Source organism: Varanus komodoensis, unplaced genomic scaffold, assembly GCF_004798865.1.
Source record: "Varanus komodoensis strain SLA01 unplaced genomic scaffold, ASM479886v1 scaffold34_1, whole genome shotgun sequence".
Classification (NCBI taxonomy): domain Eukaryota; kingdom Metazoa; phylum Chordata; class Lepidosauria; order Squamata; family Varanidae; genus Varanus; species Varanus komodoensis.
The window spans coordinates 5,413,746-5,429,849 of NW_025335854.1; the positions used below are offsets into that span (position 1 = coordinate 5,413,746).

At 44.0% G+C, this 16,104-nt stretch overlaps 1 protein-coding gene across 1 annotated transcript; it reads left to right on the forward strand.

Moving 5' to 3' along the window:
• Positions 1-1,855: 1,855 nt before the first annotated feature.
• Positions 1,856-11,206, forward strand: ARPC5 (actin related protein 2/3 complex subunit 5). The gene is made up of 4 exons (XM_044439221.1): positions 1,856-2,094; positions 7,384-7,456; positions 8,229-8,405; positions 9,515-11,206. The coding sequence occupies exons 1-4, from the start codon at positions 1,952-1,954 to the stop codon at positions 9,575-9,577; spliced, it is 456 nt and encodes a 151-aa protein (XP_044295156.1). The 5' UTR covers positions 1,856-1,951; the 3' UTR covers positions 9,578-11,206.
• Positions 11,207-16,104: the final 4,898 nt, after the last annotated feature.

A 16,104-nucleotide genomic window follows, 5' to 3' on the forward strand; every position in this document is an offset into this window, starting at 1 on the left:
GCACCATTAAACATTTAAAGTCTGCAAAACTCTTTATTTTTATTTGATGAAATTATTACAGTGTGTTGGTTTATGCTTATGCACCCATCCCAGACTTTGAGATGGGGTGAAATAAAACCTAAACAAGAAAAAGCACACAAAAAAAAGATACCTACCTGGCCACATCCCCAGCTTGAAAAATTGTGAACAGTTCATTGGGTCTCTTAAAATGATCACTTATCTTTGTAGTCCCATTTTTTAAAAGGTAGGTTGTAGCCAAATGGCTTCTCCAAGAATGACACAGAGGTGGGATGCTCTAAAGATTTTCCCTCCCTCCTGACACATCTTAAAATTCTAGCACCTGTTTGGTTGGTAGGAGATTCAAGACAAAGGAAGCCCTCTTAACACAGAATACTGTTTCACTATGGAATTCTCTTCCACAGGATCCAGGACTGACCATATGTGTAGGTGGCTTTAAAAGAATGGACAAATTCATGGCACTATTCCCAGTATCAGAGGCAGTATGAACTTCCCAGGAAACCATACATGGTATTTTTTCTCGAGCTAGGTGAAAATCTTATTTTCCCGTGGAATACTCCTGTCACACTATTTTAAATCTTGTACTGTATTACACGTATTTATATTGCTTCCACATTTTAATGTTTTTTTTTTTTTTTGCTTTTACATTATACAGCTGTTTTAACCATTTAACAGTAATTTTGTTTTAAATTGTTGTGAACTGCCAGAGAACTTCGGCTATGAAGGTAATACATGCACACCAGCTGCTGAGAGCTATGGGCCGGAGGGTGCTGTTTACATGCACATTGCTTGTCGGTTTCCAGGGACTGCTGGCCAGCCACTGCGTGAAAACACAGCTGGATGAGGTAGCATTTCGCTGGATCCGGCGGAGCTCCTCTTAGGATCCTGGTACCAGAGCCAGGCCAGCGTGGAAAGAGGCCTCCGCCGAGCTCCTCCTCAAAGGCGAGTGCAGCCAACCCAAGGTAGCCCGTGATTGGACGAGGGGCTGCGACGGCCCGCCTTGCAGCTGTCAATCACCGCCAAAAGGCAGGCCAAACAAGGCCGGGCCTAATTGAATTTGAAGGCCGTAAGGCAGCCTTCCCTCCTGCAGAGCCGATCCCGAAACCCGAGAGGCTGGGGTTGGTGCGGCGGCTGGCCCAGAGCCCTGGGAGATCCCGTTTAGACGCCCCACTCGGCCATGAAGCGAACTCGGTGATTCCGGGCCTCTGAACCCGGCCTACCTCTCAAGGTTGTTGTTTGGGGTATAAAATTAAGTCATGTAAGCCGCCTCGGTTTCTTCACAAGAGGAAAAAAATGGAGGATATAAAAGCTATCTAATAACAATCGTGCGCGAATAACCAGACAGAGATCGCGAACTTTAACTAGGGCCTGCTTAGATTACCTTTCAACCCAAAGCTTAGTAGTTTTGCGCTTGCGCAAAAACTAGGCACCGCCTCTTGGCAGCGGGACGCCTTTTTAAAATGGCCGCTCTGCGCATGGGCACCAGACACCGCATAGCTCGGGTGCGGTTGGTGCGCATGCGCATGCACGGCAGGTTTGCCTGAGAAAGGTACAAAATCAGCACCAACAACACGGGAGGTTAGGGAAGGGTGATTGTAGTTTGATGCATAGTTCTCGTAGTCCGCGTTCCTCTCCCCTATTCTTGTTACCTGCCTACAGCCTATGGGAATGGGGCGGTATAAATATATATACACTCACACACATATATACTAACAAAAGAAATAATAATTTTCTCGGCGCGCCTAGAACATAGCACCAAGGGACAGCAGGAGGGGCGCGCGTGCGCAGAAGCAGGCGAGCGCCGCGCATGCGCGGTGCCGGCTCCGGCGGCCGCCTCGCCGCGGCTTCCTTCCTCCTGACGTGAGGCGCCGCCGCCTTGAAGGGAGGGTGTCGGCTGCCGCGCCTGCCTTGCCCCAGCGTCCGAGGCGAGGCGATGGCGAAGCACACGGTCTCCTCCGCGCGGTTCCGCCGGGTGGATGTGGACGAGTATGACGAGAACAAGTTCGTGGACGAGGAGGACGGGGGCGACGGGCAGGCCGGCCCCGACGAGGGCGAGGTGGACTCGTGCATCAGGCAATATCCTTCCGTGACCGTCCGCGGGGAGCGAGGGGGGGGCCGGCCGCGGGTCAGCCTCGGCCCGCTCCCTCCCGCCCCGCCGGGCCCCCCGCGGCCGCCGCCGCCCCCTCGGGGCCTGCTTCGCGCCGGCGCCCCGGCCGGACTGCCGCGCCCTGCGGTGGCGCTTGCCTCCGAGCTGGCCTGTGCTCCTCTCCTGCGTGAGATGAAGGGCGGCCCTCATGTCTTCGGGGCCTCGCCGGCCTAACCTCGCAAGTAGGCCCCGAAGCAGAGCCCTATGCCCCCCCCCCCGTGGGCCTCCACAAGCCCTTCTCTCTGCAACCGCCGCCCCTCCCGTAACATGAGCGAGAGGTCAAAGTGGCCAGCCTTGCAAGGCGGTTAGAATGCTGAATGAAGCACTCTGAGTGCCCGAAAGGGTTTTGCTATAACATTTGTCATTTGCATGCTCAGGGTTGCAGCCTGGCTTTAGACATGTTTACTTTGAGGAAGGCCATACTGGTTGCAAGACGTTAGTGCAGATGTACTGTAAGATCTGGCTGTAAAAGCATGCTGGGTATTTCTGTGAGTAATAAAGAGGAGACTTGAGGTGCTTGCTTGTAAAATTTTATAGCTCTTTATTTGGCATGTTCTATAATTATTAAGGATGCTTTTGTATGCGTCATCCAAAGCATGTGGAGATGGTTTGCAGATGAGAATTGAGATTGGAAGGCAAAGTGCAGGACTGGGATTAAACTAAATATTTCAGGGCTGTCACCCACAACTGCAGTTCATAAGGTCCCAGTATGCTTCAGCCTGATAGAAGAACTAAACCCTAAGCCACACAAGTCTTTGAAACTGTACATGAATATGAGAAGGTAGCGTTTGTTCCCACAAACTGTAAAAGTGATTGACAGATTTTAGATTTAAGGAATTGTCTTTGTTACTAGTCTTTTAGGAGAACCCTAAGGTCCACCAACCACCACCAGGCATGAAATAGCAACTGAAGAGAGTATGCTGAAGAAATATGCTCAGAATTGAGGACAAGGGGCTTGTGAGCATATGATGACTTAGGGTAAAACTTCACTCCTAGTCTTTTCCAGTGTCTAAGCTTTCTTTGTTTCAGCAGTCTGTTTAGGGTAGGAGAGCCTTTTTGGTTCTTGTTAGTCTTCATCAGTTGGGAATCACAAATGCTTGCTGATTTGCAGCAAATCAGACGGGTGTGGTGATTGGAGTGTTGGACTGGTCACCCAGGAGAACTTGGTTCTGGTCCCCATTCATTGTGAAACTCACTGATTTACCTTCTGCACCTGGCTGCTCTGTAATGTTCATGGTGCCCTATGGACGTAATTATTCCTTACCATACTTCTTTGATAGGAGAAAGATTTGTTGACATTAGGTGGAGCTGGCTTATCCAAGGACAAGCTAACAAGGCACTAACAGACTTGGCTGGGCAGAGATGTTAGCCTGCCACCACTTTTAATGCACTTTTAATGGCTCTGCTCCCCACTTTACTCCATATTAATTTCCTTCTCTCTTCACAGTAGATAGGCCAAAAGGTAGATTTGGTACTGTCTAGTCTGACATCCTGTGATGATTAAGCCTAATTTTATTAATTCATTAATCATCTTAGTGACATTGTGTAGCTAGTTGATCAAATTTTACTTGGAAACTTTCCTATGTAGAAGGGTTTCAGAACTGGGGGCATTGTTGGGAACTATGTCTTCAGTCAATCTTAAAATTACTTCATGTTCCCAGGACTGAAATGTTAAGTCTGCGTAGTTAAGGTTGAGATTCTGGATGCAGCTTCCTCACTGAACATCCTTTTCCTTAATTGTGGATTGGATTCAGAATTAGACATTCTTAGAGTAGACCCACTGACATCATATGATTTATAATCATATCAGTGCTTTTCATGAGTAACACTCATTAATTTCATGAAAAATACTTAAGCATCACTGTCAGGATCCAGTTCCTCCAGAACAGCTTATGTCATGTTGATACGTTAATACAACATTCATAACTAATACTGTACTACCAGCACATTCAATCAATTTCAAATGTTTGGTTTTGACAGCTGTAAACTAGATTGATGTTCATTTAAGGCTATAGAGGACATATTTTTATTTCCATGAAATAACTCATCTTTTAATCTTCCTCAGTATCTGAACTGGAAAAAAGTTAAAATTGCCTAATATAGTCTAAGCAAAATGTCCAGATCTGAAGTCATAGGTTGGTAACTTTGCCTATCAGAGGTTATGCATGGGTTATCGCCCACTCTGCTTGCAGAGTTAAAGCATGTGTTTGACCTTGTCAGATCAAATAAAAGGAAAGGAGGAGTCATAGAGCAATATAACTTCCTCCTGTCAGACAGAAGGAGTAGAGGAAGTACATGAGTTTTCTGGGGGCCTTCCTTTTATGGAAGCATAAAACATCCATTTTATCTCGTGAGCGATGGTCCAACTAGTATTCAGTTCCACATTGAAATCCTAAGCATTTATTTGAGAGTAAAGTTCCTTTAACATAGTGCTGCCTATTCTGAATGAATTCCAGTAAGCTTGGATATTAGCAAGCTTGGGGATTTCAGATGAATTTTCCCACAAGGAATCTTTGTGGTACATTTAAATAAGCTTCAGAAAGTAATGAAGACATATGAAGGGAACAGGGAATCCTTTTCTGAAACTAAAGTAGAGCTAATTAACATTGGTCTCCACCATAAGTACGCTACCTGAATTTCCTGCATATTGTCTGTGAGCTGTTGCTTTTCTTGGTTATTAACCATATCACTAAAACTGCTTATCTGGGTAAGTGCTAAAGTGCCCTGACTAAAAGTAATAATAATAGGTACTTGTCACATCAGTGCTTTTAACACTGGAGAGGTGGGGGACACTGCTTCATCATCAATGGATAGTGGGAAAGAGTGAGATACGAGTGGAACTTCTGGTTTAACTTGCACTTCAGTCACAGAATTGCCTTAAGCTAGCTGTTCACCAGTTTCACTTGACATGACAACCCATTGTGGTTCACCCCGTTGTCATGTCATGGAGATCCGGACTGATACCTGCAAGGTGGCTTGTCATTCTCAAACACATTGTATCTTTTTGTGGGGGTGGTTGTGCTCACCATGGGTTTTCATGTCTTCTCAGCCTACATGACTGACCCCATCATGGTTACGGTGAATCATCGGTTGAGCTATGTAGCAAGAGTAGCAACCCTCCCCCGTTGCCAAGCTTGCCTAGGCACCCAGCGGTACCTAAGTGGCGCTTGGGGACCATGGCTGGATATGCCCTACCATGATTATGAGGTTTTTCTGTCCCTCTTTTAGCAGCCACTGACAGCCCCTTCCTTTTTTTTTTTAAATAAGTTTTATTTGAAATTATAATCCTGAAAAAAAAAGACAAAACAAAAACTACAAACAATATCCATCATCAAAAACATTGAGCCTGCTGGGTCAGCTCCCACACCCTTCTTTTTCCATTTATGATAACTTTAAAAACATACTTAAATCTATGCGAAGTCCCATTTCTCTAGCCAATAATAAAAAAAATCCCAAGTTTGATAAAAGTCAGTATCTTCTTTCTCCTTCAATGATAAAGTCAATCTATCCATTTCTGCACAGTCCAGGATCTTTTTTTGAGTCAGTTCATCTGGGAGCCCCTTCCAAATGCCTGAGCAGCACCTTGGAAAGGCTGTCAGTAGTTGTCCCACAATTAAAAAAATGCACCTACAGTGTGTGCGGTGGTTTCCAGGGTTTTTTAAAGCCACAGCTGCAGTGATGTGGAGTTCCACAAATGCATCCCTTGGTTGGGTCAATGCTCTGGGGAGTGCCTGCTGTAAGAGTATGGCAGGCATCAATCTTGGGCATTTCCCAAGGAGGTAAACATGCCATTAGAATAGTCTAGTTAGGAAAAAAAGATCTTGCTCCACTGAGGCAACCCACTTCCCCCTTCTTGCAAGTAAGGATGACTTGCACCTTTGGCTTCCTTTGACAGCTAACCTTTTGACAGATGTCAGGAGAAACTAAAGGGTCCCTCCTTGGGTCAGTGCCTACTTCCAAAATGTCACACTTATTACCCTGTCCACCTTGATAGTTGCACGAGCGTGGTTAATCTTTTTTTAATCACAGGCCTTGTAGGAGTAATTAAAAAAAAAGTTTGGCCCCCTCTGACAGCCCCTCCAATGTGCTGCTCAGGTATTTTGAAGGGTATGCCAGCAGCTGTCAAATAGTGACTGTGAAGGCCAGCTATCAGACCGGTTTTCACAATTTCAAGGAGAAAAAAGTGTAAAGCCAGTGTGGTGTAGTGGTTAAGAGTGTGGGACTGGGACTCAGGTGATCTGGGTTCTAGTCCCCGCTCGGCCATGGAGCCAACTGGGTGACCTTGGGCCAGTCACAGACTCTCAGCCCAGCCTACCTCACAGGGTTGTTGTGGGGATAAGATGGAGGAGGAGAATGATGTAAGCTGCCTTGAGCCCTTTGTAGGAAAAAGGCAGGATATAAATCGAATAAATAAATAAAGAGCCGAAAAGTCATTATGAGCTGGAAACAGCTTACAGCCATGGCAGGGAGGGGAAAACAAGTTAGTACTGAGGTGTCCCCTGCAGTACTTGCAGGAGGACAGGAGTCGAGGATCAGCAGACCAGCGTGAACCTGACCAGGTGCACCATGAGTTGTCCACCAGCCCTCCATGGTTTGTGGTCATGACATCTTCACATTCCCAGAAGCAGACTGCCCGGCCTGCCTCCCTTCAGAGCGTGAAATAACACTGACACACCTTACGAGTGTTACCGTAAGGTTTACTGCTGATGTGTCGGAAGCATTTTGAACACCTACATTTCATTTAAAACATTTCTGTACCTCCAGCCACACAAAGCAGACTCAGAAAGTGTAAGTAGCCATGATATACATATATAGTAAAACTAAAACACGCTGAAAACCTAATCTTTAGAAAATGAACAAAATCAAAAGGACAGTCATCACAGAACATCAGACGTCAGATAAATAAATAGCACCTGCACCTTATCCCGCATCTTTCATTTCTAGGGTGAGGGGAGTGCGTGCCAGCACTGAAAAGACTTCCTGGATGTTGCCAGAGGGATGGGCCTCAGTATACGGCGCAGGCAGGATGGCATGTGAGGATGACTGCAGTGGCAGGACGGGTCTCCACCGGAGAAAACAATTTCTCACGTATTCCAGTTCCAAGTTGTTGGAGCCTTATAAATTAATACCAAAGCCTTAAATGGCCTGCCAGCAAGTTAGCAGCCTCTGCCATTCCTTCAGTGCCTGGCAAGATTGTGTTTTTCTTAACTGCTCTTTACAGGGAACATGATGGCTGCGTTACAGGCAGCTCTGAAAAATCCTCCAATCAACACCAAGAGTCAGTCTGTAAAGGTGAGGTGGTTGGCACAACATGTGCTGTGGAATAGTAATTGCAATTTACTGCTTTTCAGAATGTTGTAACTACATCCCAAAACACCGTTGAATTATTGCTGAGCAGCAATGAACAAGCATTTCCAGTAACTAGTAGACTTAACAAGAGTGCTTATTCTCACTGTGATTTCATTGGCTTCTTAAGTATGGTTCACACTTAAGATTAACCACAGGTTTGAGCATATGCTCAGGTATGAGCATAAACTGTAGCTAATTGCAAACGGAAGCGGAAGCTCCATATCTCTTGTGACTGGGTTTGGGGAAAGGGGAAAGGGAAGCACATCATAATTTAGCATTTTGTCCAAACTATTCTAACGTGAACTTGTCTGGCCCAGTTGTTCTGGGCTCTCACTTTTCATCTCACTGAGATGAAGGCTTGGTGAATAAAAAAGCAGAGAACTGGGTGAGGAATGGCTGTAAGCGTTATTTGATTTTACCTATTTGGAAAATCAGAGCTGCAGACTAACCAATTTTGGGATATTTTAACTCAGATGTATTCACACAGTCATGTATTCTAAATTAAAGCTAATTTATTTCTGTCACAAGGCTTGTTGAACTTCCATGGTATAATAGTTGAACTCAGTGGCATGCTTGTGCAGAAGTAAATCCAGCTGAGTTTAATGGGAGTTAATGTCCTAGTTAATGCTTCTAGAATTGTGCTCTTAACTCTTTGGAGACAGATATTGCTCAGTCATGATTCCTTGCCTATATGTGCTATTTTTAATCTCTGTAGGATCGTGCAGAAAGTATTGTCCTGAAGGTTCTCATCTCTTTCAAAGCCAATGATATTGAAAAGGCAGTACAGTCTTTGGATAAGAATGGAGTCGATCTATTAATGAAATACATCTACAAGGGCTTTGAGAGCCCTTCTGACAACAGCAGTGCTGTCTTGCTGCAGTGGCATGAAAAGGTACGTTAGCAAGGCTAACCCTTTCTGTCTGTCTGACTGTTGCTCCTCCTGACCTGCTTTATGGCATTATTTTATGTTCTGTGGAGGTGTTCAGCTTGCTCATGTGATAACTGTAAACGAGGGAGAGAAGTAGGTAGGCACCCGAGCTGTGCTCACTCCCCAACCATCCTGAGTTGAGGAGGAAGGTCTCCATGGGGTTTCTGCACCTGTTTGCTTGATTGACAGGAGAAGTATCTTCACAGGGCTTCTGAGTGCATCTAGAAGCCTCTGCTCTCACCCGGCTCCTGGAAACCATCAGTGCCCGGTGTATTTACTCATGGCTGATTCACACTTGCATATTCTCCTGGCAGTAGTTGCATGTACAAGTGATGCCTTGCATATATGAATGGAACCCTCACAGAATTTAATGTAAGTGGGCAGAGCTTTCAGACCACCTGGTATTTCATCTCAGAAAGAGAGAGAGGGATGATTTGCATATTCAGTTACCACTCATCAGCTGTTAAGTAATCAAGTGAAAAGAAGTGAAGTACAAGCAAATTTGTGAAGTCAGGAATGTACCTCCTAGAAAGCATCTGTTTTCAAAACTCAAATACCTTACAGCTCTTTGTGCATTCTTACACATCTCATGGAAACACTTAACCCATGAAATCAGTTTGTCTTTCTGCAGACTGCAATAGTAGCTGCAGCTGATGTAATAGTCCCTAGAGAGTGACAATGTCGTGGGAGCTCCAGCAAAGCAAAACAGAAAATAATTCATTTCATTTATTTAGCATAATTGCATGTCATAGAAATATTACCTGCCTTCATCACAACTTAGGGTAATTTACACAATGAACTAACATAATATACATTAAGGCAAGCAATTTAGCTGGGGAATAAACAAGAACAGGGATTTGTGTCTTAATGCAGGCTAGTGTTGTGGAGAGGCATCCCCACCCATACCCCCTAAGGGTAGATACTCTGTCTGTAGTTCAGAGTGTATCCTGATCTCATTAACTTCTTTGTAATAGCTGCATGAAAAATGCCAATGTTTGTTGATGATAATTGTCTTTGATTACTTTAAATTGGTTTGACTAGTGATTTCTCTATCGTATTGTTTCTGTTTGCAGGCTCTTGCAGCAGGAGGTGTAGGTTCCATTGTCCGTGTCTTAACGGCCAGAAAAACAGTTTAAGTCCAGCAAAAGTGCCCTTCTACCATGGATGTGGGAAATGCTGGTACAAAGACCAAAATAACCAAACGCCATCACTGCCCTGTGGGGAGCATCTCTCTGTGGACCGGTTTGCATGTAACGCTAAGGTGCCATGGTGAATAGGCCAGCGGGACTTTGCAGGATGCACTGACCGCCATTTTGAATAGGCAAGCCTCCGTGGACATGCACCATGGCTTGTGTTGCACAGACCTGGTCAGCACGGGTTATTCAAGGGTTAAACAACCCTGGCATAATCCTAGAACAACCCCCACTGCCCAGGTTCAGATGACACAAACTGCGGCTTGAATATTCAAAAACTGCCTGGGGCGTGCCATAGCCCACCATGGCTTAAACAAGTTGTCATGTGAACCGGATTTCTTTCTCAGCTTGCCTTCTTGCTTTTTCATATCTGTGGCATAACATGCATATCAGGCATTTTTGTTAGATGTTGGATAATGATTAAAAGTGCAATTTTATTTCTAAAAAGAACATTTGGTACTTGCAGAGCATTTCAGTGACACGTACAAGTTTTTGCACAGGGTGATTTGCATTTTCAGGAAATTATAACAAGATGCACCCTCCTCTCTTTTCTTGGCTAGCCTTTCTGAGCAGATGGTGGGGACTGAGGTCAATGTTTTCAATTCTTGAGTGGTCAGGCAGCATTCCTTGTTAAATGTGTTGAGACCAGGGCAGCTTATGAGTAACAGAAACTGGATCTTGTATTTTCTTGTCAAATTGTAAACCTTACAGCTGTCAGCAAGGGTATCTAGAGTCAGTTTGCTTATTGCTGTGTCAGTGTTCTTTAAGTATCTCAACTTTTCTCTGCCATCTATAAAATAACACCTCTATGAAGGGAACATGTCACTGCATCTGTGATGAGCGATCAGATGAACAAGGGGATGCTTGGGGAACTAGGTATGGCAGTTGTCTTTCGATAACCAAATAAGTGCACACTGCTTTAAAGGAGCTGCCCATCCTACCCGACGTGGGACCACTGTCAAAAACAGCATCACTTGGTCAAGTTGTTGCCTCCGCCTAACTAGCAGGATCTCTTGCCCCGTGTCTTGGTGCCATGCGTATCTGTGCCTCCATCACTGCCCAGATCCCTGCTGCCGGCACAGAAACATGGTATGGTGGCGTGGCACAGAGCTATCGATTCCATGCATTAGGTAAGCTGTATGGAGGGAATGTAACATGGGGTGCCGATTTTGGTGTTAGCCTGTATCACATCTACTCGATGGTTCCGCCAGAAGATGCAGAGATTTCTTGATCAGTGTTAATGTTCTGGGACCTAGAAGATCTTGATCTGTGATCCTAATACGGAAACATTCCATGTGATACTCAAGGAGAAAGTATTGACAGCCTTCCCCAAAACGTGTTTATAAAATCAAAATGAGACTTCCTAGAATCTAGAAGATCTTCTGCATTCCAGATCTGGAAACAGCTTGAATGCGGATGAGTTAGGAGCAAAGCTGATCAGTGTGTTCCGTTTATACTTAAGGACAGTTTTGTATTGCAAAACTGGGACAGAATTATGAAATTCTTGCTCATTTTTTATACCTGCTTTTTTTGTAAAACAAATCAAATTAAATGGTCACTGTTAAATATTTACTTCTTTCCAAAGTGTCATTTTCTTACTTGCTATTCGTGCATGCATGGGAGATGGTTTAAATCAGCGAATCATGCCGTTGATACACTTCTACACAGTACAGAAAGAAGCACCCTTTTCATGAGCTTTCCATTACATTATTATGTGATTAGGGAATTAAGGAGAACAATTTCAGCTTGCATGGAGTATTTTTTCCAGTGCTTTATGTTGCCCACTGTTTTTCTAGAAATTATGCTTACCACAGAATAGCAGATGTAATCTCTACTTTCCTATTTTTATATTATTTATTTAAATTTTTATATACCACCCCATTCCCATAGGCATTGGGTAGTTAACAAAATATTAAAGCCAACAATTATTTAAATTTATTTAAAATATTTCTACCATGTCCTATACGAAAATCATCCCAGGATGGCTTACAAAACTGTCATTACAAAAACAATGATTAAAATGTGACTAAAACCATGCATATTAAATAAAACTAATCTAGGAAGGCCTTTCTTTGGCCTGCGATTGCAAAAGTCTCAAGAACCATTTCATGACAGAGTATCATGGAGCATGAACATGGATGATCTCACACAGAAGCAGATCACCATCCTTGGCTGAGGCAAAATACCAGGTCAGCTCCAGGGTAGGAAAAGTAAGCCTAGATACAAATGCAGCTATTCTATCTCCACACACTGGATAAATGTACATTTCCCTGTTCTGTGCAAGGGTCCCTCTCAGATGCTTTATGGGAAACAGCCATCACGGGTAAAACCAAAACCAGGAGACTGACAGGAAGGAGGGAATTCCTCCTGTCGCCACCACCCCATGAGCTTGTCAAGTCCAATACGTGCACACGAAAAGGACACTGATGAATGCAATTCACCTGTTTCTAACCCAGGATGGAATGAGGGAGAGGCCTGGATACCCTCTCACTGGTAGACAAAACTCACAGGGGCGAGAGCTCATTCTATGGAGGTCAAATGACAGGACAGCTTCTCAGTTAAGGAATTTGTCCTGGATGGTCATACAGTAGATAGAACATTCCCCTGCACAGAATGAAAATACGTCATCTGCACAGAAATAAGACTAGCCTTGGGCATCCAGGACACTGACTTCCAACATGAAATTGTAGGGTTGCTCCCTTTTGATTTCAAGAAACCAGGAATGGAGCAAGGACAGGCAGCATCCACACAACCAGGGACAGGGCTCAGAGAGAGTGTGGGGGGCAGGCTACAGCGGTGCCAGGGCAAAACCTGATGGCTTATGGGTAGAGCCCTATCACATACAACAGAATCTGGGCTGTGCCTGAAAAAACTATGGAATGAATACATTTTTCAGACCTTGATACGGATTACCTGACAATGCAGCATGTTCACCGGAGACCTCACCCCCAGAACATGAAGCCATGCTCTGTTGTGACAAGACTATGCGGGTGACCTGTGGCTATCAGTGACAAAGGGAAGTGTTTGCTCCAAATGCTGGACTGCATTTTCCCTTCCATTCTTGGCATTATGCACATAATACATGTTCCAGGAAAAATGAATGCCACGGATGGATTCTGTCATTCTGGTTTTCTTGGCGCATATATAGCAGTAGAAACTGAACAAAAATTCAGCCTAAACCCATGGCTATCACTGGCCATTTCATTTGAAATGCTTGGCATTTCATAGGTGATCATCTTCATTTTCAGGAAGTAGAATGTATAATCAAGGAATTCACCACTACAAAGTGGCTACCAGCTTAAATGGGTTTAAATTTATGAAGGACAAGGACATAGTGACATTCACCAGAATAGCCAAATGGAATCTGCACAAGGCTGTCTGTATTAGCAATGCAATTCTTCTGTTGCGTTTAAAAGCAGACATATTTGGGATCTATTTTTCTCCGATTTTTGTTCTGACATGCAAGAAAAATATAATGCTATGCTAGAAATATTCTAGCACAACAGAATGGCAAATAAGGGCAGTAATGGCAAGTCCTTCCTTGTCAAAACACAACACCAGAAACTCTTCATTGCTGCCTTTGAAAACTAGTGAAGAAGGAACGTGAAAATGAAACAAGACCCCCTAAATTCCAAGATGGAGATTGATACATACTCATGGAGATTATTTTCTACTCATATGTGGAAGATGAGTAGAAAATAACCTTTGCTTTTATTGTAAACAACAGCAAAAGAGCTCTGTTTGCGAGACTTCGTGTTCTTCCTGCTGCTACCAAGTTGCCTCTGCAAAACCAGTGTTGGTTTTTTTTGGAGGCATCAGCCTGTGACTCAGTTCATTAGATGGCTTACAGGACTGACTCCCTGCTTGTAAAAAGAGAATGAAAGAAAAAGCCAAGCGTTGAGATTTATTTTGTAGACGAATGGATTTTTATTTTAAGAAAAGTGAGTCATTACATCTCGAGAACATTTTAAAAGATTCTAAAGTCTGTTCTTTCACTCTTGAAATGAGACTGCAGTATCACCCAGGTTTCAAGGAGGCAACCCCCAGGAAAAAGCTATGAAGCTGCTTATTGAAACAATGCTGCTTTTACAATGGAAAGGTCTAGTCTTCTCCCAATTCTGTCACGAAGAAATGTGAAGTCACATTGCCACTGGCAGGTAAGCCCAACATAGTGGGGAGAAACAGAATATTTTGCCAAGGATCCTGTTAGATCTGTTGGTTGCTGTTGTTTAGTTGCAAAGTCATGCCCGACCCATCTTGAACCCATGGACAACGCTCCTCCAGGCCTTCCTGTCCACCATCCCCTGGAGTCCACTTAAGCTCATGCTGACTGTCTCAGTGACTCCATCCAGCCACTTCATCCTCTGCCGCCCCCTTCTTCTTTTGCCATCTATTGTTCCCAGCATCAGGCTCTTCTCCAGGGAGTCCTTCCTTCTCATTAGGTGGCCAAAGGATTTGAGTTTCATCTTCAGGATCTGGCCTTCTAAAGAGCAGTCAGGGTTGATCTCCTCTAGGACTGACCGGTTTGATCGCCTTGCAGTCCAAGGGACTCGCAGGAGTCTCCTCCAGCACCACGATTGAAAGGCCTCAATCCTTTGGCGCTCAGTCTTCCTTATGGTCCAGCTTTCACAGCCATACATTGCAACTGGGAAAACCATAGCCTTGACTATACGCACTTTTGTTGGCAGGGTGATGTCTCTGCTTTTTAGTATGCTGTCTAGATTTGCCATAGCTTTCCTCCCAAGCAGCAAGCATCTTTTAATTTCTTGGCTGCAGTCCCCGTCTGCAGTGATAGATCTGTTGGTAGGTTTGCTCAAATTAGCAACCATACCTAGCATCTCCTACTAACTTACTCCAGGCATGGACAACACCAGAGCATTTTGCCTAGAGAAATTAGCATTCAGATCCTTCATCCTGCTCCCAGCAAAGGAAGAGAGATAGTGGATGGATGAATCCATGAGTGGTTGAATCCTGACCATGGGATTCTGATTTCACACCCCCAGACAGATTTCTTTCTTTCCAACAGCATTGTGATTTTAGACAGATATGTGCCAGATAGAGGGTGTTAGTCACAGAAAGCGTCTTTTGAATGTAGAAGGAACCCACAAGGGAGGAAAAGCAGAAGGAAGAGCTCTTGTGTCATGGGAAAGAATTGCCCTAGATTAAGCAAAATGTTCAAACATTTAATTTAGTAACTGCGTTTAAGCTGTGGGCCAGTTCAAAGCTCACTTCAGCCCTGAACTCACTATTCTGTTAGGCTCAGTTCTTCAATTTGCAATGGGAGTTATGAACATCGGCTACCTTAGAGGGTTAGCCTACTGAGATAGTATAAGCATAAACTAATATAGTGAAGTTGCTAGTAGTTAGAGCATTAGACTAAGACTGGGGCTTCCAGTCTTACCCAGACTCTAAAGTCCACTCAGATGTAAAGCGCAATGGGTGATCTTGGGCCAGTCACAGACTCTTCACCAACCCTACCCTAGCAGTGTTCTTGGAAGGTTCGGACACAGAAGAAGAGAGAACTTTGTACAGTACACTAAACATCTCGGATGAAGAGGCCATACAAGTATAAAATAAGTATATATGAATTATGAAGTGCTTTGAATAAAGATCTCTATCATACGATCATCTTCATCTTCACTGTCATCTAAGCTTTCAAGTCATTCAACCCCAGCACAGCAACACCTGGGCCTGTTTTATTTTATACATTTGCATGTCACCCCATTGTGCTTCAGCACCTCTGGGTGGCTCACAATCATAAGATAAAAACACAATAAGAAACTAATTACAACCCTCAAACATACAATAAAATATGGATAAAATAAAAAACAGAACTTTGAGTGGCATTCAGCTAAAAATAGTAAAGTTGACAACATTAAGTCAACTTTACAGTGACTTAAGGATTTTCATACCTACCTCTGCATGCTCAGGCAAAGCACGCTCATATTTAAAGTCCTTTGAACTACATACATTTGGATGCAGCCTTAGGCATGTTTAAATACATAAACTTCCTACGATTCCCAGCATTCCCAAGTCAGTGCAAGATAGCTTCCTACAGTACTAAATGGTTACATCAAGTGTGCATTACTCTGAATTATACTGCTCTGCAGCAGGCCTTCCTCTCCAGCTGCCAAAGTGATTGTACATAATGAAATGAATTTTTGCCCTTCCACCCAAGAGAAGCAAGCCAATGCCTTGCAGATGTTGGGACCACAGTTCCCATAATCCCTGATCATTGGCCATATCGTTCAGGCTTTCTGGGAGTCAGGAATTTCTGCAGGAAGCTTGAACTGTATCCAACAAAGCAACCTTGTTTCCAGGTCAGACTTCCTGTGATTTGGAAAGGCGGACTACAATAACATTGCTCTTGTCGCTTTCCACGGCACTAAGATATTTGCAGAGGCACCTGGATGTGATACGCTGGAGACGTGTAATCTCTGTTTATTTACAAATAGGCAAGTTTAGAACAT